General features: G+C 35.5%; 1 protein-coding gene across 2 annotated transcripts in view; it reads right to left on the bottom strand.

The window, feature by feature from the left end:
- Positions 1-4,632: 4,632 nt before the first annotated feature.
- Positions 4,633-13,900, bottom strand: part of ACBD5 (acyl-CoA binding domain containing 5) — a 31,243-nt gene continuing 21,975 nt past the window's right edge. For both annotated transcript variants that reach the window (XM_062569004.1, XM_062569003.1), the window contains 5 exons: positions 13,317-13,593; positions 11,753-11,952; positions 10,129-10,179; positions 9,669-9,778; positions 4,633-6,657 (listed from right to left, as the gene is read on the bottom strand). In XM_062569004.1, coding sequence (XP_062424988.1) covers positions 6,645-6,657; positions 9,669-9,778; positions 10,129-10,179; positions 11,753-11,952; positions 13,317-13,593 — 651 coding nt within the window. In that variant the 3' untranslated portion in view covers positions 4,633-6,644. The remainder of the gene's footprint in view (positions 6,658-9,668; positions 9,779-10,128; positions 10,180-11,752; positions 11,953-13,316; positions 13,594-13,900) is intronic.

Genomic DNA, 13,900 nt, shown 5'->3' on the forward strand with positions numbered 1-13,900 from the left:
TTGCTCCATGATTTTTGCACACTTACAGGTTGTCCAATAACACTAGTTTGGTTTTACTAAGTTTTTTGCCAAATTTAGAGTGTTCTAAGTGATCAACCTGCTTTTATTATTATTTCCTTTATTCTATAGTGAAACTACTGTACAAAACTTAGTTGGTATCAAGTGCCTTTATGCTACTTTTTATCTCACTTACTGCACCTTACTGAGAGGCCGGAGTGTTATATTTCTTAGTTAATAACACTATATTTGGTAAGATATTGTTCTTTTGTTTTCAAGTGATGTGTAACCAGTTAGGAGGTGGGGAACTATTTTATTTTAAATGTAATGGGGAAAGGACGTACATGCATGCCAATTGCTTTACATACAACTTACCTACCTGTGGTTCAATGTAATCTCATTTGGGAGTAGTCCTTTGGAACCAATTTGAGTATATATCCCTTGTGCAAAACTGATATTCCCATTCATGACAGGAAATGAAAGTCTTAACACTGTTGAAACATTTTACTTCTGTTTATTTTCTTCCCAGAAGGGTTAAGACAGTCAGTGTTGTTCAAAGTTAACTCAGCAGTACATGTCCTATCAGTGTTGTGAAGATAGTCAATAGTTCTACTGCTTGTCATTCTTTTAGACAAATGGGGTAAGGAAATAGAACTTGGGTCAGTTCTATTAATTAGTCAAATGCTTTGTTGAAATTGTATTGTAATCACTTAAAACATGCTGTAGGAGGATAGACTTGAGCAGCACACATTTTAGCAATTATTTGTTTTAAATAGAAAACACTGATTATGTGTGTTTGCATTCTTTCTTATGTTAGAAAACAAAAAATCACCTGAGTGTTGGCTATTAAGCGAAGTATTACTGATAATGAAGCTGCTAAATATTAAAGACTATAATGTATTGCAAGTTAACAGACTATTGTATTATAAATTCACAACCAGATTTTAGATTTCACTAGAACTTGAGTTAAATTTTTCAGTATTATACTTTCTAATTAGGGGGAAAATGGCTTTAAGTATACTTCAAAATTGTTAACATAAGAAAATTTGCATGGGGGCTAGATTTTAAGTATTTGTTGTAGCTAATACTGATTAAATTAATGTTCCTGTAATAGTTTTTTTCCTGCATAGGTATCTTTCTCAGCTGGCTTACTGAAGATTATTTTTCAGGTTTGTACTTGTTAGTTAAAAGATCACTCGTACTGGATGGTGGTGCTAGCCCCAGTGGCTTTATGCCAGAAGTCTAGCATTTTGCTTGTGACTTTTGCCAACTGACTTTTCAGATTGTTTTGTGAATTGACATTTCATGGCCATAGGAATGAGCTGTCCCTTCACTGCCCAGCTTCCTGGAGCACCAGGTTTAGTGAATGGAATTCTGAATAAACAGATATCTAAGAAACAATCAGGAAGGAAGCGGAAAAAAACCTAAGATTTCTTAAAAGAGACAAAAGAGAGCTAATTATTAACAGTTCAAAATGCTTGTGTTATTGTGTATGTTGACCTAGAGCCAGGATTAATCATACTGAAATAGAATTTTAGAAAGTTGCAAGACATTTGTGACTTTTACTCCCTTCACTAAGGGCTTCAGTTTCTGAAAACTTCTGAACTTACTGAATTTAATGCTACATGAAAAAAATGAGTAAAGAATTGCATGTAATATATTACTGAACATGATCAATAGAAGACTGATTCTCCAGATATGAACAGAAGTTCTTTAGCATAACTTTGTATTAAAAATACAGTCTTCTCCTTTATGTACTTGGAGTGTATTGAACTCCAACGAAAAATAATCCTTTAATTGAAATAATTACTGGTAATTTTAGGCAATTCATTTTTGTATTTGTAGCAGTTTTTCTTAGAAGAAAGACTAGTCTTAAAAGAATGTCAGTTTCACACTAAGAAAAAATCCTCTATAAAAAACATGCTAGGAAATGATGTAAATATAACACTGAAACTGCTGTGTTCAGTAGCTTACAGGTGATTACAACATTTCTCATTTTTGCAGTATAATACATTCACATTTATGATTAAGAATTTTTTTCAAGAAGTTAGTGGCTATCTATCTTCAAAATGTCAGGCTACTGCAATTATTTTTTTCTTAATCAGCTCTGAGGATCAAGCCAGCCTTTATTTATAACTTTTTTAAGCCATCACAATGAACTATAGAGCTACTTAAAGGTCTGATTTTAAGTAATTTAAATATTTTTAAGTAATCTAATGCTAACATAGTTACATAGAACTAGAGATGAAAGTATACTGAAACATTAGGCAGAAAGAATCGTCTTATTTAGTTCTAAAACCCTCAAACCTTCCAGAAAATCATGGTTCTTTTACCATAGTTTTATGATACAATACAAAAACAAATACTACAGATTACATATATAAGTCAGCTGCCCCATCAGAATGTCTAATGTGAACTAATGTAAACTGTTTACCATTGTAGCATGAGTATGCTGCTGTCTATGACTGACTTTGGTTAAATTTTGCACAATTAGCACTGAAGACTTATACCCCATTCTATTCAATATCTCATTTTTATCCAGATGATAGCAAACATAGAGTTTAGTATAACACGTTGATTTTTTTTTCCCTAAAAATGTGTCCTGGCTTTATTTTTCAACAGTTTGTCTCAAAAATCCTTCTTGTTAACTCAGATGGGGGAAAAATAGGGTATTGATGCTCAACTTGAAAGACAATACTGGGAAAAGTACCAAAAAAAATTTCAAATGTAGTAGCTAAAGATGATTAAAACTGCTTCCTGTTAGTAACAACTAGAGCTGTGGAATATCACTTGGCAGCCAGCTGTGACCTGTTTTGTTTTTGAAGGCCTGGGCTTCTCTTCATGTGCATAACCTACATATAAACACTGCAGCATCCACATTCTCCTAAGGAGCTAGGATAGGGGTTTATCTGCTGTTGTCTGGGCAGAAGTGTGCTAAAAACAAGATCAGTAAATGTCATGCTTCCTTATACAGCAATAGCTGTCTTGGCCAACTGTCACTACCTCTAACTTGCTGTTACACTTGCCTACATGTTGCACAATGTTTGGAGCTGAACATGCTGAAATGTTGATGTGTTCTTGAGCTAGTAGGTTCCAGTCTCAGTATGATCACTCTTCCCGTAAACTATTCTTTTGCTGTTAGCTTTTCTAAAAATATGCACCCTGTCCTATATGAAATAAATAAACGTTGCAGTCTTGCCATAGCCTACTGCTGTATTCTTGAATTACTATTAGGTCACCAGTGTTGTGGTTTTTTGTTTTTTGTTTGTTTTTTTCTTTTTGACCCTACCTTAATTTAACCATTTTATTCTGTAATTGAGGGAAAAAAATATACTGTTCTTTCCCTAAGGAAGGATTCCAATTATAGATAAGGAAATACTATTAAAATAGAAACAAAGTTTTTACTGTGCAGTGTGTGAGCATCTTATCTAAAGCAATCAGATTGTAGAGAAAGAATGACAGACTTTCTGACAGTTTCTGAATTTTACGGGCTGAGCTTGCAGAGCTCCTCTAATGAACTCAGGGGTATTATCTACCTGTACTAGTATCTCTTCCAAACTCTTCCTGTTGTACACAGATCAAATTTTCTCAGTGTAATACTGTACGCTCTAAGTATCACTATCTCTGCTTTTTCAAGTCAGTAATAGTGTAAACATGGTGATCACAAAATAATGAGGGAAGGATATGTAGAACCCAAGTAAGGATAAGGAAGTGCTTGCCCCTTTTGCTGTTTGTTAAGGAATAAAAAGCAGCTGTGTCTGTTGCAGCTTTCCTTCTCCAAAGATGCTTACTGAAGTTCATTTTTCTAAGCTTTTTCCTTGTATCAGAGACCTGTAGGCACTTAGATCAGGCTTGTTCTCCACCCTCTGCAATCCTTATTACAAGCTATGCTTGCATGTTAGGGGAGGAGGTAATCCCTGCTGCCGCTCTGCCTCTTTGCAGTTACTAGAACATGTCACATGCTAGTGGCTCCATCTCCTGTAGCACTTCAGTGCTGCAGTAAGACAAGCAGGAGGGAGGAAGAGCTCGTGCTCAGAACCAAACAGGTGCCCCCACACAAACGCACACACACACCTCAGACTAGCTATGTTCCAGTTCCCTGAAATGAAAACCCATGAGCAGTGGCAGGGTCTTCCATATGGCTTCATCCAAAGCAAATCTAGATTATTTTGAGATGAAGTTTGATTCACTGAATGAAATTAGCTGCAGACAGACTTCAAGCGTAATCTGGAGCTCAGCCTGGATGTTTCCAGTGCTGCTCAAGGCTATGTTTTAACTGCCAGCAGCCCCTCTGAGGAGAGCACCAGCTGGAACCACGCACTCCAGTTCTCAGCCCAATGATCTGTTAGAGACAATGGCATAAAGGTAAGGCTGTGTCTCTTCCTACTCCACCTAAATAACTAGGAATTGTTCAGCTTTCAGCAGGCCACATCTCATTCCGAGTGTGAGATACCCATACCAGCCAAAGCCCAGCTATATATGAGTTACAGGTAAATGGCTATGAAAGCAATGTTGCTTTGTATTACCACCTTAAGATTGTGGCTGCATCTTCATGGCATAGCTAGCATGCTCTTCTATACAGCTGAAGCATCGGTGTGCAGCACTTGCTAAACAATAAGAAAATTCAAGACTAAATACAGAATATTAAGGGATTGATTTATTGAAACATTAATAAATAGCAAAGATAACACATGCCTGTATTTATTTCACTGGGAAGCTAACACTTAAGTACCTTTAGGAATGTCTATACTCGCTAAAAGCTAGACACCTAAGTGTAGGACGTGTTCCTCCAGTGTTAGGAACTGGAAGAGGCACTCTGTAGTTCTGCTTCTTGTCATCAGACATGGTGCCATAGGGTGGGTGGGTTGTTTGTTTAATCATGTTTAAGCTAAAATATCCTTCCTCTGTAATAATTTCTATCATTTCATGATATTAAATCAATCACTTGAGGAACTTTAAGCAACAGGCACAATGGCTTTAGATGGTAGTAGAACTTCTATTACAACACCAACTTTGTTCAAACCTGAATTTTCAGGGTATCTTGGGCCAGAACTGATCTCTGGCACATCAAATCATCTGATTGTTGCAACAGTCTTCAAAGATGTTCTGGTCATTGTATTTTTTTAATTCAGTTTCACAACAAAGAAAATCAAAAGAGGGGGAAAATCACTCTTTAAAACAAGAAAAGCCCCACTGAACTAAAAACAAGATTAAAATTGCTCTGGTAATCACTGAATTTAATGTTTGTTTTTATACAGTATAGCTTGTATGAAAAATGCTTTCCAAACTATAAAAAAGTTTCAGGAAGGACGGAAAATAACTTTTCTCAAGAATAATTTGTAATGTTTACTCTGAAAATGAAAGCACATTATTAATGTGGTGTCATATTTAAATATTTAAACCTTAAACACAGGTTACTGTATAATGTAATTATTTATAGTAAATGAATGTCTTAAATTTGACAGAGAACTAGTATTAAATGCACTTTCATTTTCCAGAGATTTAGATAACAACTTACATATGCATTTAAAAATTAATTGTAAAGCATGCTTTTTGACTAAGCAAACTTTACAAGGTTGTACATTTATCTGCATATTGATTAATATATATGTGAAAGAAAAATAATCAGCACCAAAATTAGGTTAAAAATTTTGTAAGGAAGTAGGATAAGAGAGAAATAAAGGAACTGTTTTTTTCTTAAAAGGAGTGGGAAAAGTCCACAATAGATTAGGACTGGATAAGATCTTATTTTAATTTGATATTAACTGACAATAGAAAACTTAAATACGCTGAGCCTTTTAAAATTTTAGAGATGTTTTTACAGAGCTAGTTTTAATCTAAAATTAAAGCACTTTGTACATTAACTATATATTTCACTCAAAACAAGGTGTCATCAAGAATACAATTATCAAAGTTAAAAATATTATAAGGTGCAGCCTTTTAGATAGATCCCTTGTGTCACACACTGCTTTCAAACTTGACAGTTTCCCTGTTACTAACAGTTCTGACTTGCAAGGTATATAGCAATTCCCTAAACTCCTTTACAATCTTAAAGGATAAGCAGAACATTCAGCTTTCATTTTTGACACGTTTACAAGGAAACCTGCCCCACAATAGTTTAGCAGCAAAAATAACCATTTGAACCACCCAGAATTATATTGTACTCCCCCCCCCCCCATCAGCTTACAGTGTTTGGAATTCATACTTCACTACTGCTTTCATCTGATAGCATGTAGCCCTGTGGAAAACAGGCAGAGATATTGTGATTGTAAAATTATTTCTATGTTAAAGTGATTTTTACATATTTTCTATTTATTCTTTTACAAAGATGACATTTTCCCCATTACCTGACATCAGTGAAACCAGAAATTACTGAAGGCCCATCTACAGGCATGTTCCAAAATAATTATTGTTTATGGGGTTTAAGGATGGAATTGAATTAAGTTTATTTTATTTGTAACCTAAGAGCAGTGAATCATTGAAGTATCCGTAAATGTTAGTCCTTAAATGTTTTGCTCAAAGGTAGTACAAAATATTACTATAACAGAAGGAACATCATCCCAGATCCTGAGGTTCTATGAGAAGTCAGAATTCCTTCACTTTCCAGGGCCTTCTAGTTCTAGTAGCCTTTAAGCAAAGTCAAATTCTCAGTTCAGTTTTCTGGAAAAAGAATCAAATAAATTGGTTAAATTACCTTCACATATGAGATTTCTCATTTGGCTAAACATCAACTAAGTTTAAATGGGAATGATTTCTAATCTCTTAAGTCCAACACCACTTTGAGATATCCTAAAATTTGCCCTCTTAAGTTAAAAACAAACTATGTTTACAGAACTAGCACAACTTACAGCAAGGAATAAAAAATAAAAACATTAAGAATTCAGAACTGCAGATGAAATTAATTACTATTACTTCCCACAGTACAGGACAAGAGGGGAGTTTGTGGTAAAAGAACAGTGCCTGACCCTATCAAGGATTTGCTGGCCTGCAGCAACTCTACAAAACATGTAATCATAGAATATTCCAAAATCATGAGCTGAATGTAAACAACTTGCAATCATCATTAAATTTTTGTGGGGGGGTGTGATCTGGTTTTGGAGCATTTACACCTCAAGGTTTTCAAGCTTTATTCAGTGATGGCTATAAACAACAGTACCCAAATTTTCAGCATTAAGTTCCATATAAAAGAATGAAAAAGGTTAGGAGGCTCAAAACAAGTCCTAGAACAGCTAGAACACCATGCAGGAGGTCGCTGAGAGTGAGGCAGCTCCCCCTTCCCAAGGGCATGCCCTAAACAGCTGCAGGCTACAGAAGGCCTTTTCACCACCACTTTCATGGAACTTGCTCCATTTTGCAACAGATTTCAGGAGTCACTGGTGCTACAGCTTCATCATATAAAAACCTCATGTGGTAATACAGACTCTTGGGTTTTGGTCCAGACACACAAATATGTACTATGGTCAGTACATGTCTTGTGTACAGCTGTTGCTTAAAACACATTAACAACATGTAAACTAGACCTGGCAATGGGACAACATTGAAGGAATCTTTGTTTCACAATCCTGTTTTAGGTCTGAGTTCAGAGTGTACTGATCAACTTCTCTTCCTACCAATGCTACAGGAGATGGAACTCCTAATGGAAAGGTGACAGAAACAAAGAAACGGATAGTTCTTAAATTCTGGCTACAGGAAGGTGTCTTTAGAAACGCTGAGAAAGACTGAAGAATAAGTTTCTTCAGTTGTTTCTTCAGTTGTTTCTATTCCTAAAGTCTGTATTTATCTTAGTGCAATTCTTGAATGAGTAAACAGAATACGGACTACCTGGGGTTACGCTGCCTGGGTTTGGCACTGTGACTACCATTGGTGGACTGCAGTACCAATCCTGGTGTCCAAAACTCAAAAAGGATGTTGATAAACTGGAAAGTTCAGGGAAAAGTTGCTGGAACAATCATCACAGGATTGGAGAACAACTTTAAAATGTTTAGGTTAGGTAAGAGAGGATTAAAAGGTGATCTGGTTAGAGCAATAAAGTACTCATGGAGAACAAATCAAGGTCTTTCTGCCAAGCAGATAAAGACTCATCCAAAAGATGAAAGTTGAAGTTATAAAAATCCAAACTAAAAATAATGCACTATTTATTTATTAAGCAATGAATCATTAGGACAATTTATTAGTAAAATTGCTGGAATGGATATTTTTCTAAAAGCTGGTTTCTGACTGAACCTGTGATTTGATTCAGGAAAAGCTTCTGGTCTGTGCTGCAGAGGTCAGAGTAGATGATAAATAAGATTTACAATAGCAACATACATGAAGAGAAGACAGAAATGGCCATTCCAGAGCTAAAAGCTAAACAACATTAAAGTTCATAGGAGACTCACATAAGACAACAACAACTGTACTGACTTTAAATAACTTCTTTGATAAAATGGAAATCTCCATTTATCAATGCAGAAGAAAAGGAAAACATGTATATCTGCCTAAAAAGCTGTAATAGTGATTTCTCTGGTAATGCAAGTAACGACAGTACTGCCAGTTACAGCTTTTAGAGAGGGAATTATGGCAGACTTGCAGCCTTGACTGCCATCCTATTGTTTACTGTATGAGAGAAAGCCATTAACATGAACTTTCAAGTATTACAAAAATTACAACAATTTAAGCTAATTCTAGTAAGACCTATACGCATGCAGACTCTCTGCAGGCAGATACAAAGGAAAAAAAAAGCAAAAGTAAGCACATATTAAGCTAACAATTCAGGTGTGAGGTTTAAGCATGTAACAACTAGAGAACCTTTGTTTGATCTTTTGATGTTTGGAGAGGTTGGGAAATAGGTAAGATGAGGGTAGAACTGTACCTTAGCTGAAGGAAGCCAAAGCAGACATTGCAAAAATACTGTAGCAAGTTGCTAGTAAATGTTAAATATGAAATAGGTAACATATGGGACTTCATAAAAGATTGTATAGGGGGAAAATTTTCATATAGCACAAGGGAACTAGGGAGTCTAGCAAGCAGTGACAATGGCTCAAGAGGATACTGGGAGTAAGAGGGTCAAAGAATGCCAAAAAGACAACTCCAAGCCATCCAGTTTCAAGTGCTTAACTGCACTCACTGAGATCATTTACTTTGCATTGCACTTCATGGATTTAACCTTAACAGCCTTTACTGAGCGTTCCACATAGAGTCAAATTAAGAAATACTTTCTTATGCTGAGGAATTTTCAAGGGTAGAAAAAGTATCCATGTTTCTTCCTTTAATTCCAAACTAATGGAAAACACTCCCAGCTTCCAGTATTTCTTGTTCAGTATTTGGTTTTTTGTGACCTTCTTGTCATGGTCATACCAAGGACTCTCTATGTAATTTGCTTTATTGGCCTGGTATCTTCAGAGCTATTAGCCACTGATATGTAAAATGGAACATTAAGCAGGACACATCCTGAAATAAAGTCCTCAAGAAAACCAGATATATCAGAAGCAATGATTATCAAGCTCCTTATTTTGATAGTGACCTGAAATTTCAGATATATGTGAAAGTCACATTGAGACTATATCCTTGCCTTATGGTTATGCCTGAAGGCATTATTTTATGTCCTGTCTCCCTAAATAACACAGAATATTTCATGTTGGTTTCAGTAGATGAAATACAGAATACATGCCCTATTGAATGCAAGTCTTTACCTTCGCTTTCTTTGAAGATATACATGCACCAACCACTGGGCAATAAATGGCCATACAATAGCAAAAGCTAAAATACCAGGAGAAATTTCGAAGGGCCACCATGATGGTTTCTAAGGAAAACAGAAGAAATTCTAGTAAGCAGTCAGTATGAATACAGAATGTACAGAATACTACACATGTACTTCATAAGCTCTTCAAGTGTTACAAATACCAAAGTACAAAATATTAGTAAGTAGAGCAGAAACAATTTCCGCCATTTAATTGCAAGATTCATCTGACAAATAATTTCTTCTGACACATTATTCTTTATCTTCTAGTCCAGGGAGAAACATGACAACAAGCACATACTAAGAAAACCAGATCCAAAATATTCATCCTCATCATCTTTTTTTTCTCTATTTGCACCACTTTTTACAAAAATTACACCACTTTTTTACAAAAATAAAACCCAATATTTTACCTTGAAAGAGGAAGCGGGCTGGTAGTTCGATGGTAGTGTTGCAGATCTTGCCTATAAAAACAAAACAAGGCTGATAGGTATCAAAAAGGAAACTGCAATTAAAATTCCTCTGCTTCACAAAATGAGAAAATGATGTTCTTCATCTTGTAAAGGCTTTTCAATCTGTCTATGACAATTTGAGGAACAGTAGTTAATGCCCAGAATCCCATTCCTAGAAAGAAAGTTTTTCCTTAACTTTGTTAAAGACCAAAACTACTACATAATCCAGCTCTCACCACCTAGTTTCCAGCTTACCTCTCATGCTTCCATTACTCTTCATAACATTTTAATCACATTTTTACATGTTAAAAAATGAGTCAGTGTCACTTTCTGGAGCTCTACACTTTCTTCCCTGCCTTGGTTATCATCTCAGCTTCCTCAAGCTGCAAACCAGAGTAGAAATACCAACAGCTAAATTTGCATGTATGGTATTTAAACTGGTCTATATAAAGGTAAAAAACATTGTTTTAGAGTGACTTGAGCTATGGGTATAGGCATGTCTAGGAATGAGCATCAAGGAAAGAGAATACTTCATCCTACATCTTCCATGCAACTCCAGAGAATGAGAAGTACGAGAAACTTTTCCAGACTGCCCCCCTACACACAGAAGCAAAGCGGTCTGTTTTCTAGGGTCTTAATCAATATAAGTTTGAACTAGAAGCTTCCTGACCTTGCTTCTCCTCAAATAAGAATACAGTATGAGCTGCTGGGGAGAGATATTTTACTACTTCATATATAATGTGATTTTTAAAAAAAAATGATTCTTGAATAGCTATGATGAAGCAAAATCACAGCTTTAATAAATGCGTTTCTCTGATTGCCTTAGATTTGGAGTATGTGAATCCCATAGAATACTGCTTGCACAGCTTTCTAATTCTCAAGGAGATCAAAATATATCACCACAGCAAGGCAAACAAAACCATTTTTAGAACCATTTGCTGTTCAACTATATTCACAGCACATTTTATTCTCTCAAGCGCATTAGTAAGCATATCAGTATTTTCACTGAAGTAGAAGGAAAAGAAAAAATATATTGATAAAAATCTACACATGCTTAAAACTTTTGTCTATCCTGCACACATAATGTGAAATTCCAAGACTATATTACTTTGAGGAGAAAGTGCTATGAAGAATCAAGCTGATAAGTAAATAATGGATTTAGAAGTTCTGCCTGCAAACGTTTACCAGTCTGGAAAGTTAAGATAATTTCTCAATGCCTTTGAAAATGCTTTGAGATTTACTGTCAAACACATAGTATACGGGAGTAGATATTACTAACATTAACTATGGAATCTCTGTCTAGAGACTGTATGATGTGTGTGACAGATGAGTCTAACAACAAAAAAAATCAGCAAAATAATATAGTTAATTTCTAGGTAAAAACGCATGCTTTTACTAACATGTACAAGAGTCCTGAATTGTGTTCCTGAGAGGAGGTACCATTAAGCTGTGTATAAAATTTTAAGCTGAAATAAATTAAAAAGCATAATCGAAATTTTAATTTTAAAAAGCATAAAAATATCAGAGGAAATTTCATAAAATATTATGAAACACCTTTAATGAATAATCCAACTAGAATTTTCACCTGTGAGGCTGTAACTGCCTCCAGCATATGTAACCTCTGAAGGACATTCTGCATGTCTTCCTGTAACCGCATCAGCAATATCGCAATCTGTTCACTGAGGCTACCCCTGGGTCCTCTGTCTGATCCCCAGCGCTCTCCATCTCCTCCACTACCCATCTGGCCACCTTGTGCACCATCGCCTAGAGGTGGAAGTCTATGCCCTATATTCAGGGGAAAAAAATAGATACATGAATATATCTATTTATATATACATTCATACAATACATACACAGAATGAGCTAACATCTCTACTGAAAAATGTTTGTTTTTATCAGTTTTACAGTTTTCTCCCTTCCCAACTGAGTTCAGTAATTTTAACCACAGGCCTGTATTTATTGGCGGTTCAAAAGCACCAGGAAGTTATTACAACATCATCTGAGCTGTTTCCCTACAGCATCAGCATAGTAGTATCTTTCAAGGTCCTAGAATTGCATAAACATTCAGCAAAACATTATTGATTCACAAGACATCGAGCTCAGCAGTAACTTCCATCCTACTGAAAAGAAAGTGAGAGCTCTCTTATTATCAAAGGTAGGAATGTTCTTCATTTGGGAGATTCTGCAGCTGGAATACAAAGGACATTGGAACAGAGTGACAAGAAGGTAATTGCTTGAAACATGCTATACTCCTTTAAACTTTATACGACTATGCTGTTTCTGCTTGCAAGTAGCAAATATTATTTTAGCCCTTTCCCTTTCTCTCTTTTCTATTTTACTGATGTGCAGTTCTACAAGATGTTCCTCATAATCATTTTTGACATAAGAGTTATTTTTGGATTTTTTAATTCTTGCATCTGATAATGTAAAGGTGGCACAGAAAAAGGTGTGTGATTTATAAATAAAGTATTTTCTGAATTTTTACTACAGGAAAAGTAAACTTTATCCTTGACTTTATAGAAAAGGTAGAGTGGAATGTGGTGCTGGTCCTAAATTGAAGTATTTAAATGTTACAGAAATATATAGAAAAGATTCAATATATACAGAACATCTGGACTATTTTTATGGATTTTATGGTTTTTAAGACAGTATTAGACAATATCAGAATCACTCAAAAGCATGGCTAACACTCCAATTATATAGAAAACAATTTATCAGCAATACGTTTGCAAGATGTTCCACAGCTTCAAGTAAGACACCACTGAAGTATAAAGGCATGTGCGTTAAAAATAGGTATGTAACTTGCAAAGAAACTCTCCTCACGCACAGGCGCATTCTGAAGTTACATTTCTGGAAAGGACTTGTGCCATAAACAGTAGCTGGTGCATAAGGTAGGCCAAAACACAATGCTTATTCAAATTCTTCCTAGCATTAGAGTATCTTTTTTCATTATTATTATGAATGAAATAAAAATTCTGGATACAAAAGCCGATTGTTACCTACAGGAATTAGGATTTCATTATCTATTGTGAAGAATGGAAGCACTGTACAGCATGACTATGTTACTGGTCAGTACTGCCAAGCAGTTCTCAGGCACCAGTAATTTATGGCAGCCAGACAGGAGAAAACAAAAGCAGTATGTGCAATACCTCTTCCTCTTCTGACACCATAGAAATCCATTTTTTCTCCACCTTTCTTCTCCTTGTGAGGGCCCCCATTATTGGCTTTGCCATCTTCTCCTCCACATTTGACTTCGCCTTTTTCTTGAACTGTTCCCTCTACATTATTTCCAAGCTGGAGATTCTCATAACTCGTGCCAGCATGTCCTGGAAAATCTGTATTTTCTAACAGAAGACTGTGATCTACATCCAAGAAATGGGATGAACGTTTTAAGGATCCTTTGGCAGATGTGATGATCTCCAAGGGCTACATATTAAATTAGCAAGTAATTAAATTCAGTAAAACGTGACAGGCAATCAATAAAAAGAAAGAAGTATCATCTTTTCTTTCACTTTAGGAAAAATATTTTGCCCAGCATCAAGACTTTTCTTTTAACAGGAGCAATATTTTCCCCATAAAACATGCTCATCATTGTCTAAATGTCCTTTTCAGATTTGAAAAGTTTATCCACTCATTTGAGGCAAGTACTCTCCAAACAGTCCTAACACTTAAAGCTACGTGGGAAATATTTTAGCCATTTCTAAGATACAGTTATATGCAGTAATCACTAAAA

Source organism: Rhea pennata, chromosome 2 (genome assembly GCF_028389875.1).
Source record: "Rhea pennata isolate bPtePen1 chromosome 2, bPtePen1.pri, whole genome shotgun sequence".
In the NCBI taxonomy this organism is placed as follows: Eukaryota; Metazoa; Chordata; class Aves; order Rheiformes; family Rheidae; genus Rhea; species Rhea pennata.